Consider the following 19390-nt stretch of genomic DNA (forward strand, 5'->3'; position numbering starts at 1 on the left):
GAAATTTTGTTGATAAAATCCGCAGCAAAACAAATAATTAACAACTATTTGCGTTTCCGTCACGTGACTTTTAAAAACAATATGGCGACCTAAGGCTGAATTTTCGGTATTTTTGAACTTTAGACGTTTAAAACACGAGTACAGAAATCTTTTAAAGGTATTTTATGTTTTTATGTAGTTATTTTTTAACAAATGTTTTATACTTTTATATGAAAAAAGAACCTGACAAATCGCTCATAATTTACAAGTTACTACAAAACCTGAAAATACAAAACAACTGCAGTATGAAAAACATGATGCATCTTGTAAACAACAGTAATTGCATTGTAAGAAAAGTAATGAAACAATAGTGCAAAGCCTCAAAGCAAACTCTGGTAAGTCAGTCTGGTAATTTTAAATAGGGTAGCTAGACAATTTCGGAGATGTTTATATGCTGTTACGGATCTCTGAGCTGAAACGAATCGCATACTGAAACCTAACCAGAAGTCTGTCACATTATAATTTCAACAAATGAAATGCAATGGACTCACATTTTACTTTAAAATATTCTAATCTATTTTTCTTTTGATCTGGCATAAAATAATCCCTGCAACATAACGTGAACATAAGTTATACACACAAGTTTCAAATGGGTACCCCTGTCTGCGGTATTTTGCCCGCCATTGCAGTTGTCACCTGATCAGGGTACTCTTCTTTTTGAAAACCAAGAGGCGATATAGAATCGTTATTTATCGACCTTTTTTGAGAACTTAAACCTTCTATTAAGATATGTTTTTATACTTTATCGAAAATGGTTATGTTTATGATTAAATTAGATTCATAAATATGCAAAATTTTGATCTTGAGTTTCAAAAATAAGCACATGCTCTGAACTTTTGCCTGATGTCATCAGTTTCTCACAAGAGACTTTGCAAGATGTTGCCGTTTGACACTGGTTAGTTAACCAAATGGGGTTTCACCATAACTTAATGGACACGACCATCGGAATATAAAAACAGTGTCAGTTAAGTTATGTTAGCCAGAACTATAAATAGGGCAAAGCCTCAAACTGTGCTCAAGAAAAAAATTAGCGGTTTACAACAAAACTATTTGCTAATATGAAAAAGTTCAAAGCCTCGAAGCAAGCTAAAGATATCAGATTTAACTTTTAAAAGTATATTACAAAGGAACTATTCACTGTGAAAACATTAGTTTAGATTTAGTGTCATTATACTTGTTACAGCGAATATCGTACTTTGTAAAATTTATGGGAAGCCGGTGTCATGGTGACGTCATTTCCTATTCACCGTGTTCTTTTACTGGCTTTAGTCTTCGTTATTAATGAGGATATTTTCCAGTTTCTGTCCAATGTTTTATCTTTTAAAAGAAAATAACATTTTTAGCTCATCTGATTTTTTGAAAAAAAATGATGAGTTATTGTCATCACTTGAGCGGTTGTCGGCGTCGGCGTCTGCGTCGGCGTTGCCTGGTTAAGTTTTATGTTTAGGTCAGCTTTTCTCCTAAACTATCAAAGCTATTGCTTTGAAACTTGGAATACTTGTTCTCCATCATAAGCTGACCCTGTATAGCAAGAAACATAACTCCATCTTGCTTTTTGCAAGATTTATGGCCCCTTTTGTACTTAGAAAATATCAGATTTCTTGGTTAAGTTTTATGTTTAGGTCAGCTTTTCTCCTAAACTATCAAAGCTATTGCTTTGAAACTTGGAATACTTGTTCACCATCATAAGCTGACCCTGTATAGCAAGAAACATAACTCCATCTTGCTTTTTGCAAGATTTATGGCCCCTTTTGTACTTAGAAAATATCAGATTTCTTGGTTAAGTTTTATGTTTAGGTCAACTTTTCTCCTAAACTATCAAAGCTATTGCTTTGAAACTTGGAATACTTGTTCACCATCATAAGCAGACCCTGTACATCAAGAAACATAACTCCATCTTGCTTATTGCAAGAATTATTGCCCCTTTTGGACTTAGAAAATCAGTTTTCTTGGTTCAGTTTTATGTTTAGGTCAGCTTTTATCCTAAACTATCAAAGCTATTGCTTTAAAACTTGCAACACTTGTTCACCATCATAGGCTGACCCTATACAGCAAGAAACATAACTCCATTCTGCTTTTTGCAAGATTTATGGCCCCTTTTGGACTTAAAAAATATCAGATTTCTTGGTTAAGTTTTATGTTTAGGTAAACTTTTTCTCTTAAACTATCAAAGCTATTGCTTTGAAACTTGCAACACTTGTTCACCATCATAAGCTGACCCTGTACAGCAAGCAACATAACTCCATCCTGCTTTTTGCAATAATTATTGCCCCTTTTGGACTTAGAAAAATCATTTTCTTGGTTGAATATTATGTTTAAGTCAACTTTTCTCATAAACTATCAGCTATTGCTTTAAAACTTGCAACAGTTTTTCACCATCATAAGTGGACACTGTACATCAAGAAACATAACTCTATCCTGCTTTTTGCAAGAATGATGGCCCTTTTTAGACTTAGAAAATCATGGGTAGACAATATTTCTATTATACAAAAAAAAATCAGATGAGCGTCAGCACCCGCAAGGCGGTGCTCTTGTTTCAACTACATGGAAACCTGTCTTGCATGATTTTTGAGTGATGAATAATTTTTAGCAGTCAAATAAAGTTCTGTATTCACTGCAGAGAGAATTACTTCCTGTCCACTAGGTGGTGGCTTGTTTGCTGCCGGCGTGAAAGTTTTTAAATCCACCACCAGTCTTAGTCACTGGAAGTATACTTGCGTTACAGTAATGCTCAATTCTCGAGCAGTCCCTTTGGGCCTGCTTTTCGAGCTCGCTACTAATAAGAAAGGGAATATGTCAGGATACTGGTTGTATGACCTAGGGAAGTGCCTACGCCTTTAGTATCTTGAACAGTGGTTTGGGTCCAATCGCTAAGGTGACTATCATCAGACTATGTCTTAGACTAGCTGACAAACGAATGTAGAATGTCCTTGGTTAAAACGTAGAGCTGGTTAGACCAAATATCTCATATATAGAATTTTCCTCTGGCTACCTTGCCTAAATGATTCATGTACCAATGATTTGTGAATGATTTAATTATGAGCTAGGCAGTTTCAGGGATCAGGCAAATCACTAAATGTTTCAAACTAAAATCTTTAATTAAAAATAATTAGCTCAAACTCCTATAGGCTGGAGACTCTATACTTGACTGGTCTTTTTGTTGAAGTTCCCGTCAGACAATGTCTTTGAATCAACAACATACGAGTCCTATCGCATAGATTCTCGGCCTCTGTCCTCTCAACTCTATATGATTGCCCTGACTCCTGGATGGTCGTATGTTAATTAGCTACTGACAGATGTCAATCACGCCACGCGCCGACTGACACGTAATCATCTCGCGGTTTGTATTCACTATTGAGTACAATAATGACCCGTCATTATCAAAGGTGTTTATTGATCAATGTGTAAATGTTAATTCATGCAGCCCAAGATTAACATGTTTGTACTACTTGGTAATTATTTTGTGTGCTTGTCACGATTACATGAGCTGGTCGGCCGTCACGGTCTATAATAAATTCATTATCATTGCCGAGGTTTTGTTTGGGCCAAAAAAAATAAATGCTTTAAATAAGCAGAAATTATACGTGGTATGGTGAAAAAAAAAGAAATTTAAAACATGTATTTTAGCAAGAATTTTTAATGTTTACTTTCGTTTTCCGTATTTGTCACTCGTTTTCGCGACCGCCATTTTCGGACATTTTTATCATTTCTTAAGATTTTTCTAGTACAATCTAAATAAAAAGACAATAAAAAGTCTGCATTTAAGAAAAATATGATCACTCTTAGTTCTAATTTAGAAGAATTTGCCAAGAATAAAGTAAAACACCAAACCCACGCATTTCTAGGCAATGTGCAAAATAAGACAACTAAAATATGAATTTGCAGAAGAAAATCTGTAATGACTAATGTACTTGTTTAAGATAATGTCTATGAGAGTTGCATTAATAAAAGTATAGCTTGACCCCTGAAAAGCTGATCTTGAATCTTGACTCTTGAAAATCTGACTCTGACTCCTGAAAATCTGATTTTGACTCTTGAAAATTTAGGCTGAAGAGTCAATGACTCTTTAGTTTCAGAACCTACCGAAAGCCCTGTATGTAGCATTCAACTACCATATAGGTATATCCCAGATGCCTTGGCTGTACTTCGCCAATAATGCTGAACCGTCTATAAGCTGGAACTCTCCTACTATCTCAGTAGATTACCAATCTCTGGGTTTCTGTCTCAGCTTCATGATGCTCAGCCTATATATGCTATCATCTGTAGCATTTAACTACCCTTAAGGTAAAACTCATATACGCTGGCCCTATAGCTCGAAACCTTGTTGAAATTCTGCAACTCTTCTTTAGTCTATGAACTTCAAACGTCTCCTTTTTAATAACTTATCCGCCCTGACAGGGTAACTGCAATAGTCTCCTTATCAAGGTACTGGGATAAATTATTAGTTGAATCCTCGATGTGTCTTCTTCAACCGCTTGATACCAAATTGAGCTCTCTGTCATCCATCTACCTATTTATACCCCAGCAGATGTGCTATTTTTAGAACTTGTTTCTGATTGGTCCAAATTTAAACATAACGTTTTACAACGAGTACTTGCTCTATCAAATATCTGGTTCCCTTTAACTTTTGTATATGACATAATGTGTGATGCTGGGACCCAGTCATCCACATAATGAACCCAGATCAGCCACAAATGACCCAAATTGTATTATTAACAACAATTCAACAATAATTATAGCAGTGATAGCATGGAAAGTGCTTAATGTGTTAGTTATCAATATATTAAACATACAAATTATTCTGACAGAATATTCGTGAGAAAATATATATACTACAGTGTTTCCATTTACATACATATGTATGTGTAAAACCCACAAAACACAGAAAGAACATAGTTTTTATAACTTAAACTTGTGTTTTTGTACGTGCAATGCACATATGCAGAATTTTTCATGTGCTGTGTTATTTTTTTGGTACTTTATAATGTTGATCGGGTTAATCAGCTTTTCTTTGAAAATAAACCAGTAATGACGTAATTCATGTGTGTCTTAATTTAAAACACCAATCAAAGAGTCCCAGGTACGCATGCTTTTTACATGAACACTTACCCTTATACCGCAGAAGTTTAAACATGAAACATGGCTGACAGATACCAATAAACAGTCATGGCAGTTAACAATCTGTCAGCTCCTGCTTTCGTTTGAAATTGCATGGCAAAAAATACTTCCAGCCGCTTTACTAATCTGTGTTCACCTTTCATTGAACTTGGGCAAAATGTTACTTTTATCAAGCAATTAAATTAATTTTGTACTTGTCGAGTGTACATCATAAAAACATGCAATATACCCTGTTATTTCTCACATTAATTGCTAATTCATTTATTGTATTTTGGGGCATTGCTAGCAGTGACTGATTACCTCCTAACTGTTTGTGGATGATTAATAAACTTGATTAATAAACTTGAATTAGCCTGGAGTCTCATGTTTTTACTAATGATGGTCATTCATGCTTTGATTGTTTCAGGGAAAGCATTATGTAACCTCAGTTATGAAGGCTGCTCATATATAATTTCTGTTTCAGACAAAAAATGCATGGTCTAGCTATTCAAGGGAGTGGACAAGGTTATGGCATGCCAAAACACTATGGGACAGGTATGATATAAATATTATTGATAAAATGGAAGTACTCACTCTTCAGAGGAATGTGTAAATTTAGTGCCATCATACTTATTACGAGCAACTTTCATACGTTGCAAATTTATTGTGAAGCTGAAGTCACGGTGATGTCATAAATGTGTTTCTTTTAGGAATATATTGATGACAATCTTTTCCCATTCTTTCTTACATTTATTTATTTTTTTCAACTACATGGAACTGGAAACCTCTCTTGTAGGATTTTTGATTTTTGAAGTGTTATGTATTTTGAATGATCAAATTACATGAATATAAAATTCTCTCTTTTCTTTGGAGAAATGACTTACTTGCCGCTAACTGTGTCTTGGTACCTTCTGGCAAAGGTTCTCAACTCTGTTAATGTATGACAATATACTTGTGTTACTGTACATTTGTAAAGCTTTCTTTAGAACAGGCCATTTGGGCCTGCCTTTTGAAGCTGCTGTGAAAAATATTTACGTTATGATAGTAAAAAGAATGTAATGGGGCCATTTAAATGTATTTAGAATTATTTTTAGAATTTAATTGTCAAGCCCTTGGTTTCCTGTAAAAAGCAACATTTTTATGATGCCTACATATTTTTGTCACTGTATATAAGAATATAAGATGGTTTGTGGAACTGAATTCTCCCAACAGTAATGCAAGTTTTAGGAAGCAATTACACTTACAGGTTCAGTTACATCTAAACATATTGGTACACTACAATAGATTGTGTGATTTTGTCATAACATGTCTTGGCTGTGTTATTGAATCTAAAGCTTTCTAAGTGGACAGTTTTTATACATTATACATGTAAATAGTAAATTGTGCTGATCACCTGTTTTACAATTGGTAAACTTTAAGGTCATTTTAAACAAAGTAAAAGGAGAGTTATTATTGGTAGACTAATTAAAAGACCATAAATTTTGATGCAAATTTTCATTGAAAAACATTAGTGAAGTACCATTTATTATTAATTTGCTATCAATGCTTATGTGCAGCATATTAATTGCAGGGTTTTCAAAAGATCATTTTCGGGAAAATGTTCGCCGTATGAGACAGATACAGAGGAAGTCAAGGGAGAAGGAAGTAGAAAGTGTTCAGCCTGTAAAAGCTTTGTGGAAATCAGAAAAATATAAAGATGTTCCATCAAAAATCAAAGATGACATAGAGGTGAGTGTCCTACTAGTTAGATTATAGACTCGCTTTTTGTGTATTCTTTTGAAAAACAGATTTTAGTTATCCTATAAATTATTATAGTTATGCACATCCTTTCTCTTCTAACATTATTAAATTTATTGTCATTTTTTTTTGCTTACATGTACTTATGCTATTTATACACTGTTCACAAAGCTTTTTATTGACAGGTTTAGATATATGTACATGTATATATTCTATTTGTGTTCATTCCAGTGAAGTTCAAATTGTAACAGTCGCCCAAAACCATTTATTAGCCCACCATCATCAGATGGTGGGCTATTAAAATCACTCTGCGTCCGTGGTCCGTCCGTCCGTCATTCAGTCCGTCCGTCCGTCCGTTAACAATTTCTCGTTATCGCATCTCCTCAGAAACTACTGGGGGGATTTTGACCAAACTTTGTCAGAATGATGTATTGGTACCCTAGTTGTGTCCCCCTGAAAATCAGACTGGTTCAACAATTTATGAGTGAGTTATGGCCCTTTGTTTATTTCTATATTTTACATAGATTTATATAGGGAAAAGCTTTGAAAATCTTCTTGTCCAAAACCACAGAGCCTAGGGCTTTGATATTAGGGTTTGAAGCATTATCTAGTGGTCCTCTACCAAGATGATTCAAATTATTTCTCTAGGGTCAAATATGGCCCCGCCCTGGGGGTCACATGGTTTATATAGACTTATATAGGGAAAACCTTTGAATAACCTCTTGTCCAAAACCACAGGGCCTAGAGCTTTGATATTTTGTATGTGACATCATCTAGTGGTCTTCAACTAAGATTGTTCAAATTATACCCCTAGGGTCAATTATGGCCCCGTCCTGGGGGTCATATGGTTTACATAGACTTATATAAGGAAAAACTTTGAAAATCTTCTTGTCCAAACCACAAAGCCTAGGGCTTTGATACTTGTAATGTAGCATCATCTAGTGGTTGTCTACCAACTTTGTTCAAATTATCCCCCTAGGGTCAAAAATGGCCCCGCCCCGGTGGTCACATGGTTCATATAGACTTATATAGGGAAAAGCTTTTAAAATGTTCTTGTCAATAACTACAACATTCAAATTTGGACCACATGTATATTTTTGAGTTGCAAGATGAACCTTGACATGAGTTGACCTTGATTTTGACATAGTGACCTACTTTCACATTTCTGTAGCTACAGCCTTCAAATTTGGACCACATGTATATTTTTGAGTGGCAAGATGAACCTTGACATGAGTTGACCTTGATTTTGACCTAGTGACCTACTTTCACATTTCTGTAGCTACAGCCTTCAAATTTGGACCACATGCATAGTTTTGTGCACTGGAAAAAACATTGACCTTGATTTTGACCTAGTGACCTACTTTCACATTTTTTAAGGTACAGACGTCAAATTTGGACCATATGCATAGTTCCGTGTTTCAAAATGAAATTTGACATTGATTTTGACCTAGTGACCTACTTTCACATTTCTCAAGCTACAGCCTTCAAATTTGGACCACATGCATAGTTTTGTGTACCGAAAAAAACTTTGACCTTCACATTGACCTAGTGACCTACTTTCACATTTTTGAAGGTACAGGCTTCAAATTTGGACCACATGCATAGTTTTGTATTCCAAAATAGAATTTGACCTTGATTTTGACCTAGTGACCTACTTTTACATTTTTCAAGCTACAGCCTTCAAATTTGGTCCACATGCATAGTTTTGTGTACCGAAATGAACTTTGACCTTTACATTGACCTAGTGACCTACTTTCCCATTTTTAAGGTACAGGCTTCAAATTTGGACCACATGCATAGTTTTGTATTCTGAAATAAAATTTGACCTTGATTTGACCTAGTGACCTACTTTTACATTTCTCAAGCTATAGCCTTCAAATTTGGACCACATGCATGGTTTTGTGTACCGAAATGAATTTGACCTTTACATTGACCTAGTGACCTATTTTCACATTTTTGAAGGTACAGGCTTCAAATTTGGACTACATGCTTAGTTTTGTATTCCGAAATAGAATTTGACCTTGATTTTGACCTAGTGACCTACTTTTACATTTCTCAAGCTACAGCCTTCAAATTTGGACCAGTTGCATGGTTTTGTGTACCGAAATTAACCTTGACCTTAAGATTGACCTAGTGACCTACTTTCACATTTCTCAAGCTACAGCTTTCGAATTTGGACCACATGCACAGTGTTGTGTATGGAAATGAAATTTGACCTTGAGCTAGTCAGTAAGTCTTGAAATTTGGAACACTCAAAAATGGCATATTGGTGGGCGCCAAGATCACTCTGTGATCTCTTGTATTGTATAGCAGTTTGCAGTTATCCTAGAAATAGTTTTGCTTCACTGTTAAAATGATAAAATAGCAGTATTTGCTTGTAGTAATTCTACTTTGCTTTTCATACAGTGTTGAGTTAGTAGCACCTTATTGACAGTTGCAGCTTTTTATATGGTGTTGACCTAATTACATCTTACTAACGATTGCACTTGAAATCTGCTACTTTCAGAAAGTACCTGATACACCTCGTCCGCATTCTGCCTCATTTCTCCGAGCTCACACAAGATCAGGCCCCTCAGTGAAACTACAATCAAGGCCTTGTACACCTGACCCCAAGCTTTCTGTACCACCAGCTAGTATAGCAAATGATGTAAGTCATAAAATAGATTCTGGTAGTTATAAGTACGCTTGTAGGACAGAATTGAAGCTTCTGTATACATTATAACTGGCAGGTTATACTGTCTTATTCCAGGGGAAAGTACATGTTTAATTTTCATAAGTATTGAAATGCCTAAAGAAATTCTCTAACATTTATATTTTTATCTAAAATCTATCCTATAAGTCACAGAAAAAGATGAGAAGTGTAACACGACTGCTGATTTTGTAACAATATAATTTTTTCCTGTTTTGTTTCATTACATTAGTGTTTTCCTAGAATTCTTTCTGTGCTCTGTTCAGCTATGAAGCTGAAGCTTTTCCACTGTTAACCTACATATAACTCTTTTATCAGTATGACTTGAAGATTTGTATGTGACGCTACCTTGGAACTGCAACATGCTTTAATTTGAAAGGCACTGTTAATCAGGATCACAGTGTCATACATGTATTTATCGGTTACCTTCTGATTTGTTTATTTTAGGTACAACTTGTTAGACATGATTTTGATTTTATAAAAGTGAATGGACGAGCTGTTAAACATTCACATGTACCCAGAGCTCCAAGTCTCACTGCCCTGGATGACTTGAAGAAAAAACAGGAAGATGAATTCAAGAAACATAAAAAGGGGGAAGTCCCTACATAGTGAGTGGAGACTTTTATAGTTATACTGAGTATTGCATGTAGATACATGTATCAGCCTTATTCACCAGGTTTCATTAAAAAGAGTTAAACATAGTGCATGTTAACAACGATTACAGTAATAGAAAGGACAAGTTATTCTTGCATACATAGTAGGGAAAGTGTACATTTGTCCAATCAGGTGCCAGGGATAGATATTCCTGTCTTTCACTAGGAAAAAACCTTGTGTAAAATAGTATGAACCATATTTATGATGTCATGTTAATTGGCTACTTACCCCTGATTTTGCAGCTTGAGGACTCGGAAAGAACAATGGAAGAAAGAGGAGGAAGATAGAATAGCAAATGCTCCAGATCCATCATGTCCTGAGGGTCACAGAGTTCTACCAGAGGCTGAGAGGAGAGAAACACTAGACTTACTCAAACAAAGTGAGTGATATTATTATCCCCCGCCGATGAAATCGGGAGAGGGGTATTGAAATGGCGTTGTCCGTTCGTGCGTGCGTCCATCCACAGCCATATCTCAGTAACTAGCAGGTAGAATTTCATGAAACTTGAAATAAACATGAACCAGCATACTGCGATGATGCCCGTCAAGTTTTTTTTTGATTGGTCAATTTTCCTTAGAGTTACTGCCCTTGATTTAATGAAAAATGCCCAAAAATGTCCGTCCGCAGCCATTTCTCAGTAACTACCGTGTAGAATTTCATAAAACTTGAAATAAACATGCACCAACATACATGTACTGCGATGATGCCCGTCAAGTTTTTTTTTTTGATTGGTCGATTTCCCTTAGAGTTATTGCCCTTGATTTAATGAAAAATCCACGTCTGCAGCAATTTCTCAGTAACAAGCTGGTAGGATTTCATGAAACTTAAAATAAATATGAACCAACATACATCGATGATGCCTGTCATTTTTTTTTTTAATTGGTCAATTTTCCTTAGAGTTATTGCCCTTTAATTGTTTAAAAATCTACAGATTTGTACATAACAAACCAACCAATTGGTAGAATTTCATTAAACGTCTTTCATTCTTTTCCATGAACATTTATTATAAACATGTGAAGTTGTGTACCCACACCTGGTCACCACCTTGCCTTGGTCACACCCCCTCCCCCACAAAAAAAAGATAATTTTTCATTCCTTTTTAAAAAAAATTCAAACCTTCCATGAATATTTATCAACATGAAAAGTTGTACCATTCCACCACCTCACTCCTCCACCCAGTCATGCCCACCTTCCAAGCGTTCCTCACCACAAACCCTTTCGGTGGGGGATACCAATTAATCGAATTTGCTTGTTCGTATTTGCCATTGGTCCAGAACTCAGTTTTAAATGAGAAGCCTAGAAAATAGTAGGCTTTCCCGGAGATTTTTTGGAAGACATGTTACATGGGGTACTGGAGCACACTATCTCAGATGTTATAGACTATAATTACTATGTTAAAGTCTTTTCAGTAACAAATACTTATTGGTTTTAATGCTTTATCAAAGAATTCATTATAAATAGGGTTATATAGATTGCCATGAGAAATCTACTTACCCTGTTGATTTTTGACTTCAAGGGACAAGTTGGCATATATTCTTATTTCTAACACAGTAAATTGGTACAGGTTCAGGGATCGAATTTAACGGTCGCTAACTCGCAAAATTCGAGTAAGAATAAAAAGATGCGAGTAGAAAATCATGGCACTCGAATATTTTTGCGATCACGTTAAATAATCTGGGAATTCGCTCAAACTGTCCTTTTCTCTTTAAAAACTCCTTTTGGGCAGTTAATTTACCAATAATCGCGTGACCGCTTGTCGCTTTATACAAAAGTATTCATCGGATATCTAAGTAAGCGTCTAAGCAATATTTGTTTTCATTTTGTATGTCTGTAACTTGCAAAGTTCTGCGAAAATGGAGAGGAAGATAACATGTTTCTTGGTGCAAAAAGGCCCGCGGAGCTTGAAAATGCTAGCAACACTACCGGCAGTGACCTGAGAAAAACTTAAAACATCAACGTCCAGCCTAAAGTCCAAAAAATCATTGAGTACATTTGTTTGTATCTTACTTTCAAAACCAGAAAGTCCCAAGCCTGTCCGGACCGTTAACTTTTATATGAAACCAAACAACAACAAAACAACTTAAATTTAGCACGTAAACAGCTTTTAAATAATTGCTAGTAGAACCCATCATTTTGCTAGCGGGAAAAAATGGCACTAGGAAAAATTTGCTAGTTGGAAAAAAAGTTAAATTCGATCCCTGAGGTTAAAGTACAGTTGAACCAGATATAGCAGCCACCTGTATTAAGTAAGCTCTTGTCATTAACTGCCAGCCTTAAGCAGCCATGTTATGCTACACCCTTGGTTGACTGCACAGTACAGGTTTGACTGTACTCTTACTTCAAGTTTTTGCAAACATGTTCAATTAATGTTTTTATCTATTTCAGAACAACAAGAATTAATCAGCAAGCTACAGTCATTACCATTGAGAACAGACACATTCAGAATGAGATCGTGTAAACAAGAACTTGAAAATAAACTAGCAGAAATGGATGAGGCCATAAAGATATTCTCTCGACCAAAAGTATTTGTGAAAGCGGAATGAGCTATTATAAAACACTTTAATACGGAGGAAAAAAACAACATTTTACAGAATTCCTTGTGACCATCATAGGCAGCCATTATAGTTGAACTGTGATAGTAGATTTCAGCTGCAGCTTAAACATGGACTGAATTACCTAAATCAGTAACTTCATTGAAAAAAGTCATTTCACTTGAGGATTAAGATAACTGGAAAATTTTAGTGAGATGAGAAATAGTCCATGCTTGCTGGGGACAGTTTATAGTTTTAATTCTGTTGAAGTATACTTTTGAATAGAAGGTGGTATTATTTGTACATTACTGAAATTGTATATAGTAGTGTAAATGTGCTAAATATATGCAAGTTGTGTGTGATGGACTTCAGAGGTATTGTTAAATGAAGGTGTTCTATATTAGTTAAGTAAATATCTTCAAAGCAAATGTTCAAATTTATTTGAATCTTTTAAGTATACTCAAAATAGAGCATATATTAGTATAATTTTAGAATTAAAATGAGAGTACATATAGATTAATTTCTATCAGTATCATTTATAAAAGTATTAGCTGAAATTGATGCATTTTGATCAACAATAAGGCAGTTGAGTTTTAATGATATTGTCTCAGAATTAATGCATGTATGACAGTTTTTTTCTTCTCACCATCTTGTTCAGCAATTGATATCAAAAATTGAAGGAAAAAAAAAAATTCTTCATTTTTTTGTGAAAGAAAAAGAAACACTTGTTTTATGTGATATAATTTTGATTCTAACACGATACGATTCATTTTCCTATTAAACAAAGAAGGCTGAAAACAGTGAATTATTATACAACAATTCACTGTTCTGACGTCACAATTATTACGTCATAGCGTCAATCGGCATAGCGGCGCGCTGGAAAAGAAACCAATTGAAAACGGGCAAATATTTAATGAATGCCGTCAAGGATGTACTTTAAAGTCCTTGGTAACGTGTTAGAATCGAAATAATATATCTCATTTAGTGATTTGCTCTTGAATAAAATCATTGTTTGTCGTTCAGATGCGCATTATTATATCACTCTGGCTGCGCCCTCGTGATATAATTCCGCGCATCTGAACTCCAAACAATGATTTATTCAGCGACAAATCACTAAATGAGATATATTATTTCTTAAATGTATTTATATGTATTCAATAGCACACAGTTGAGAGACTATTATACATTGAAAGTAAACATTGCAATAAGATTGGATTTCTTTTATCTATTTATTATTTCATATTCTACTTTGCAAATCTTATTATTTTATGCACAGCTGAACAGAGTTTAGTTAAATCTTGCATTAAGTGTTCTCAGGACAACACTTACTACGCTTTTCTTGTGTAAACAATAATTGTAATATTTTGTCAATTTTATATATTTGTGTAGAATAAACTATGTTTCTGTTTTCATTTTAAGATGAGATCTTTTTATTTTTTCCTTTAATATTTAGTCATTTTTACCCATACAAATTTAAAGAACCTTTATAAGATAGCCTATTGTCTGTCGTAATTCATTGAATTTCGAGAAATTTTTCTTGCTCTAGAGTTTTTAGAACTTTTGTTTTAAAAGTTGATACACAGCAGGCAAAGAAAAAATGTTATAATTGCTATTGTATAGGTGGTATATATATATAAGCAGCAGATTTTTGTTGAAAATATTTCTGTCTCATAACAATTAGCATATTCCTGTTCTATGCAGGAAGTAGAATATTAATTTTTTTGTTTGATCTACAAATCTAACTTAAGTATTGCAAAGTGACTAGTAGGCTTAGAAAGCTATCTGTGTAAAACTTAACTTATTCCATTTTTGATCATGTTTTATTTTCTTTCTGCTTCATAATAACCAAATAGAATACAACAACAAATATAATATATTCAAAAAAGCATGTACTGTGTTTTTGTTCTTTAACCTTTACCCTGCTATATTTCTAGAATAGACTGGTCTATCAGGGCCTCCGTGGCCGAGTGGTTAAGGTCGCTGACTTCAAATCACTTGCCCCTCATCGATGTGGGTTCGAGCCTCACACGGGGAGTTGAATTCTTCATGTGAGGAAGCCATCCAGCTGGCTTACGGAAGGTCGGTGGTTCTACCCAGGTGCCCGCTCGTGATGAAATAATGCACGGAGAGGCACCTTGGGTCTTCCTCCACCATTAAAGCTGGAAAGTCGCCATATGACCCATCATGTGTCGGTGCAACGTTAAATCCAACCAAAATCAAATCAATGGATTGGTCTATCATTCAGTTTAGGCAGTACCTTTTATTAGCCCACCATCATCAGATGGTGGGCTATTCAAATCACTCTGCGTCCGTGGTCCGGCGTCCTTCCGTCCGTCCGTCCGTCCTTCCGTTAACAATTTCTCGTTATCGCATCTCCTCAGAAACTACCAGGGGGATTTTGACCAAACTTTGTCAGAATGATGTATTGGTACCCTAGTTGTGTCCCCCTGAAAATCAGACTGGTTCAACAATTTTTTAGTAAGTTATGGCCCTTTGTTTATTTCTATAATTTACATAGATTTATATAGGGAAAAACTTTAAAAACCTTCTTGTCCAAAACCACAGAGCCTAGGGCTTTGATATTTGGTATGAAGCATCATCTAGTGGTCCTCTACCAAGAAGATTCAAATTATTTCCCATGGGTCTAATATGGCCCCGCCCCGGGGGTCACATGGTTTATATAGACTTATATAGGGAAAAACTTTGAAAAACCTCTTGTCCAAAACCACAGGGCCTAGGGCTTTGATATTTTGTATGTGACATCATCTAGTGGTCTTCTACTAAGTTTGTTCAAATTATCCCCCTAGGGTCAAATATGGCCCCGCCCCGGGGGTCACATGGTTTACATAGACTTATATAGGGAAAAACTTTGAAAATCTTCTTGTCCAAACCACAAAGCCTAGGGCTTTGATATTTGTAATGTAGCACCATCTAGTGGTTCTCTACCAAGTTTGTTAAAATTATCCCCTAGGGTCAAATATGGCCCCGCCCTGGGGGTCACATGGTTCATATAGACATATATAGGGAAAAGCTTTTAAAAACTTCTTGTCAATAACCTACAACATTCAAATTTGGACCACATGTATGGTTTCGAGTGACAAGATGAACCTTGACATGAGTTGACCTTGATTTTGACCTAGTGACCTACTTTCGCATTTCTATAGCTACAACCTTCAAATTTGGACCACATGCATAGTTTTGTGCACTGAAAAAAACTTTGACCTTGACATTGACCTAGTGACCTACTTTCACATTTTTGAAGGTACAGGTTTCAAATTTGGACCACATGCTGAGTTTCGTGTTCCGAAATGAAATTTGACCTTGATTTTGACCCAGTGACCTACTTTCACATTTCTCAAGCTACAGCCTTCAAATTTGGACCACATGCATGGGTTTATGTACCGAAACAAACTTTGACCTTTACATTGACCTAGTGACCTACTTTCACATTTTTGAAGGTACAGGCTTCAAATTTGGACCACATGCATAGTTCTGTATTCCGAAATACAATTTGACCTTGATTTTGACCTAGTGAACTACTTTCACATTTCTCAAGCTACAGCCTTCAAATTTGGACCACATGCATGGTTTTGTGTACCGAAACAAACTTTGACCTTTACATTGACCTAGTGACCTACTTTCACATTTTTAAAGGTACAGGCTTCAAGTTTGGACCACATGCATAGTTCTGTATTTCGAAATAAAATTTGACCTTGATTTTGACCTAGTGACCTACTTTCACATTTCTCAAGCTACAGCCTTCAAATTTGGACCACTTGCATAGTTTTGTGTACCGAAATGAACTTTGACCTTAAGATTGACCTAGTGACCTACTTTCACATTTCTGTAGCTACAGGCTTCAAATTTAGACCACATGCATAGGATTGTGTACCAAAACAAACTTTGAACTTGACATTGACCTAGTGACCTACTTTCACATTTTTGAAGATACAGGCTTCAAATTTGGACCACATGCATAGATTTGTGTTGTGAAGTGAAATTTGACCTTGATTTTGACCTAGTGACCTACTTTCACATTTCTCAAGCTACAGCCTTCAAATTTGGACCACTTGCATAGTTTTGTGTACCGAAATAAACTTTGACCTTAAGATTGACCTAGTGACCTACTTCCAAATTTCTCAAACTACAGCCTTCAAACTTGATGCACATGCATAGTTTTGTGTACAAAGAACTTTGTCCTTGAAATTGATCTAGTGACCTACTTTCACATTTCTCAAGCTACATCTTTCGAATTTGGACCACATGCACAGTGTTGTGTGCGGAAATGAAATTTGACCTTGAGCTAGTCATTAAGTCTTGAAATTTGGAACACTCAAAATTGGCACATTGGTGGGCGCCAAGATCACTCTGTGATCTCTTGTTATTCAAAGGGGTGTTCATTGAAAATATACTGACAAAATAGCGCAGTGCAGACCATGATCAGCCTGCACAGATGTGCAAGCTGGTCTTTGTCTGCACTGGTTGCAAAAGCAAAATCACTTGCTGCCAGAAGGCTAAGGTTTAAAGCTTATCAAAACTGGACTGAAATCCATATATTTACTGTATTTATGATTTAGGAATGGATGCTACATATGTGTCATTTGTAAGCAGAGTACCAGTCCTTATCAATGATGAAACACTACAGAGTACTGTCGGGTACACTATTTTCAAGAGAAGGGTTTATTACAAAATAGTGCCTCAATTAGAATTACTAATTTGATTCATACTGGTAAGAGTCCAGGTGGTGGGATCTAAATGCTCCGGTATTTATAAAAGTTCAGAAATAATTGATGCTAATTTGGAAGAATGTAATAAAGAATTTTAACATAATTAGGCATTACAGTATTGGTTTCCCATTAATTCATTTTGCAAAAAATGGTCCAAGACTAATGAAGTTTTGCCAGAACTTCGGTAAATTAAATGCTACAGAACAGAACATTTCAAGATGAAATACCAGAATTCTTTAAAAAAAGCCGTATATGAATGAGATAATACAAAAAAAAAACCCTATATTATACTGGGCACTCCAGTATCTACATTATAAATGCCTTTCAAAGGTGAATCTTTCCATCAAAATGTAATTTCTGCAAATGAAAAACAAAATTGTGGCCCCATGCTTATGACATTGCCTGTTTGGGACACAGACACGGCTCTTTTTGACCAAGGATGATGAAATCAACCCTTTGATATTTTTCAATTTTTTCACCTCATTCCATTTAAAAATTGATAACATTTTTATATATCTATTTCTGTTTAATTCTTTTTATTTTAAAGATTTTTATCAAGGGAGGAAGGAAATTTGTGTGCCTTGATCAAATAAATCAGGGTGATTTTCCTACGCTTGTTCTGCCTGTGCATCAGAAAAGGCGGTGCAGATAAAAAGGTGGAGTGAAAGACAAATCCACCCACTATAGAACATTCAGGGCATGGACCCAAGACATTACTGGTACACACTAAGCACTGGAATATCACTGATGTCTTTTAACTCTTGAAAACCATTTTGCATCATTATACTCGGGTCCTACAATGATAAATAGGAAACAAATTGATTTTGTGCATTTTATTTAGGTATATTTTGAATCCTAATTTTCATAACAAGAGCAATTTTAAGACACCACACTCGCTGAACACTATAAAAGGACCAACAAATATAAATCAAATGAAAGAGAAAAAACGTTTAACTTTAGTATCGTATACATTTCTGTCCCAGGAAGGTGTTTCAGATATAAAGACACTAAATTGGAAAATGGTACAAAAAAATTGTAATCGCATAATAGCAGATTCAAATAGTCCTTAGTTGTTTTGCTCTGTAGAGCTATTTTCTATGCAATTTTAAGGATAACATGGTGTAATAGGCCTCAATTTCACCAAAAGCTTACAAACAACTTGATAATTTAAGCTTTAAAAATGTCAAACGATAGAAATAAGGTGCATATTGACAAGTTATATAGTGACAGAAGCTCTCTTTAGATTACCTCCCCTGATAATTTTGGTTTTCAATGAGTTATCTTCCCTGAAAACTAGAAAAAAATGATTTTCTCCTTTTCCCTAAGGGGAATTTTAGATTTCTTTTTGATATTTGTATCAGAATCATATAATGCAGCTTTCTACTGCAAAATTTTCTCGAAACTCAAGTTCAGATTTTTATCATCAAAGAAATTATATATTTCCCATAGGCATCAATGTTAACTTCAATACCGATTATCTCCCCAAAAAATGATAAAATTTGAAAAATCTCTCTGTGAAAAGTTTTTTAATTTTGAATGTCTCCCTTCGGCATCTCTTTCCGACGTACTTGTCTTTCTGACGGTTGGCATTTAGGGCTTTCTGTAATCTCGCGAGACGATATTTCACGCTTGATTTGACCGCACTGTAAACAAGGGGAGGAGTTTCGTTCATTTTGACAGCCGGATAAAAAAATGGAAATAAGACAGGTAATTCTACTCTAAAAAATATATAACTTACCTTCTTACATGTTCTTTTGTTAATTCCAAAAATTCCAATTAAAAAATCATAAAATTCATCATTATAAAGTATTTTTTCAATAACCAAAACATTCCTCGTCTGCATTGTGACATCATATGCATTGATGACGTCATCAACTTTTGTGTTTCATGTACAGGGTGTTTCCAAAAATTCGATC

The 19390-nt window shown here is 35.2% G+C and overlaps 1 protein-coding gene across 2 annotated transcripts; it reads left to right on the forward strand.

The window, feature by feature from the left end:
- The first annotated feature begins 25 nt into the window (after nucleotides 1–25).
- Nucleotides 26–14635, forward strand: LOC123562236 (enkurin domain-containing protein 1-like). 2 transcript variants are annotated; one of them, XM_053536736.1, is made up of 7 exons: nucleotides 36–157; nucleotides 5621–5691; nucleotides 6707–6864; nucleotides 9380–9520; nucleotides 10010–10170; nucleotides 10459–10595; nucleotides 12602–14635. In XM_053536736.1, exons 2-7 carry the CDS (start codon nucleotides 5628–5630, stop codon nucleotides 12757–12759), a joined length of 819 nt encoding a protein of 272 aa, XP_053392711.1. In that variant the 5' UTR covers nucleotides 36–157; nucleotides 5621–5627; the 3' UTR covers nucleotides 12760–14635. The 2 variants fall into 2 exon arrangements, with proteins under 2 accessions (XP_053392712.1, XP_053392711.1); XM_053536737.1 differs by lacking the exon at nucleotides 9380–9520 and having other exon boundaries at nucleotides 26–157.
- The last annotated feature ends 4755 nt before the right edge of the window (nucleotides 14636–19390 follow it).

Source organism: Mercenaria mercenaria, chromosome 2 (assembly GCF_021730395.1).
Source record: "Mercenaria mercenaria strain notata chromosome 2, MADL_Memer_1, whole genome shotgun sequence".
NCBI classification, from domain to species: Eukaryota; Metazoa; Mollusca; class Bivalvia; order Venerida; family Veneridae; genus Mercenaria; species Mercenaria mercenaria.

What these genes read in the sequence shown, in the direction of transcription:
- LOC123562236 (XM_053536736.1), top strand. Translation starts at nt 5,628, where the DNA reads ATGCATGGTCTAGCTATTCAAGGGAGTGGACAAGGTTATGGCATGCCA. An exon ending in GCCAAAACACTATGGGACAG is followed by an intron (nt 5,692 to 6,706) that starts GTATGATATAAA and finishes TATTAATTGCAG; the next exon opens with GGTTTTCAAAAGATCATTTT. An exon ending in ACTAGACTTACTCAAACAAA is followed by an intron (nt 10,596 to 12,601) that starts GTGAGTGATATT and finishes TATCTATTTCAG; the next exon opens with AACAACAAGAATTAATCAGC.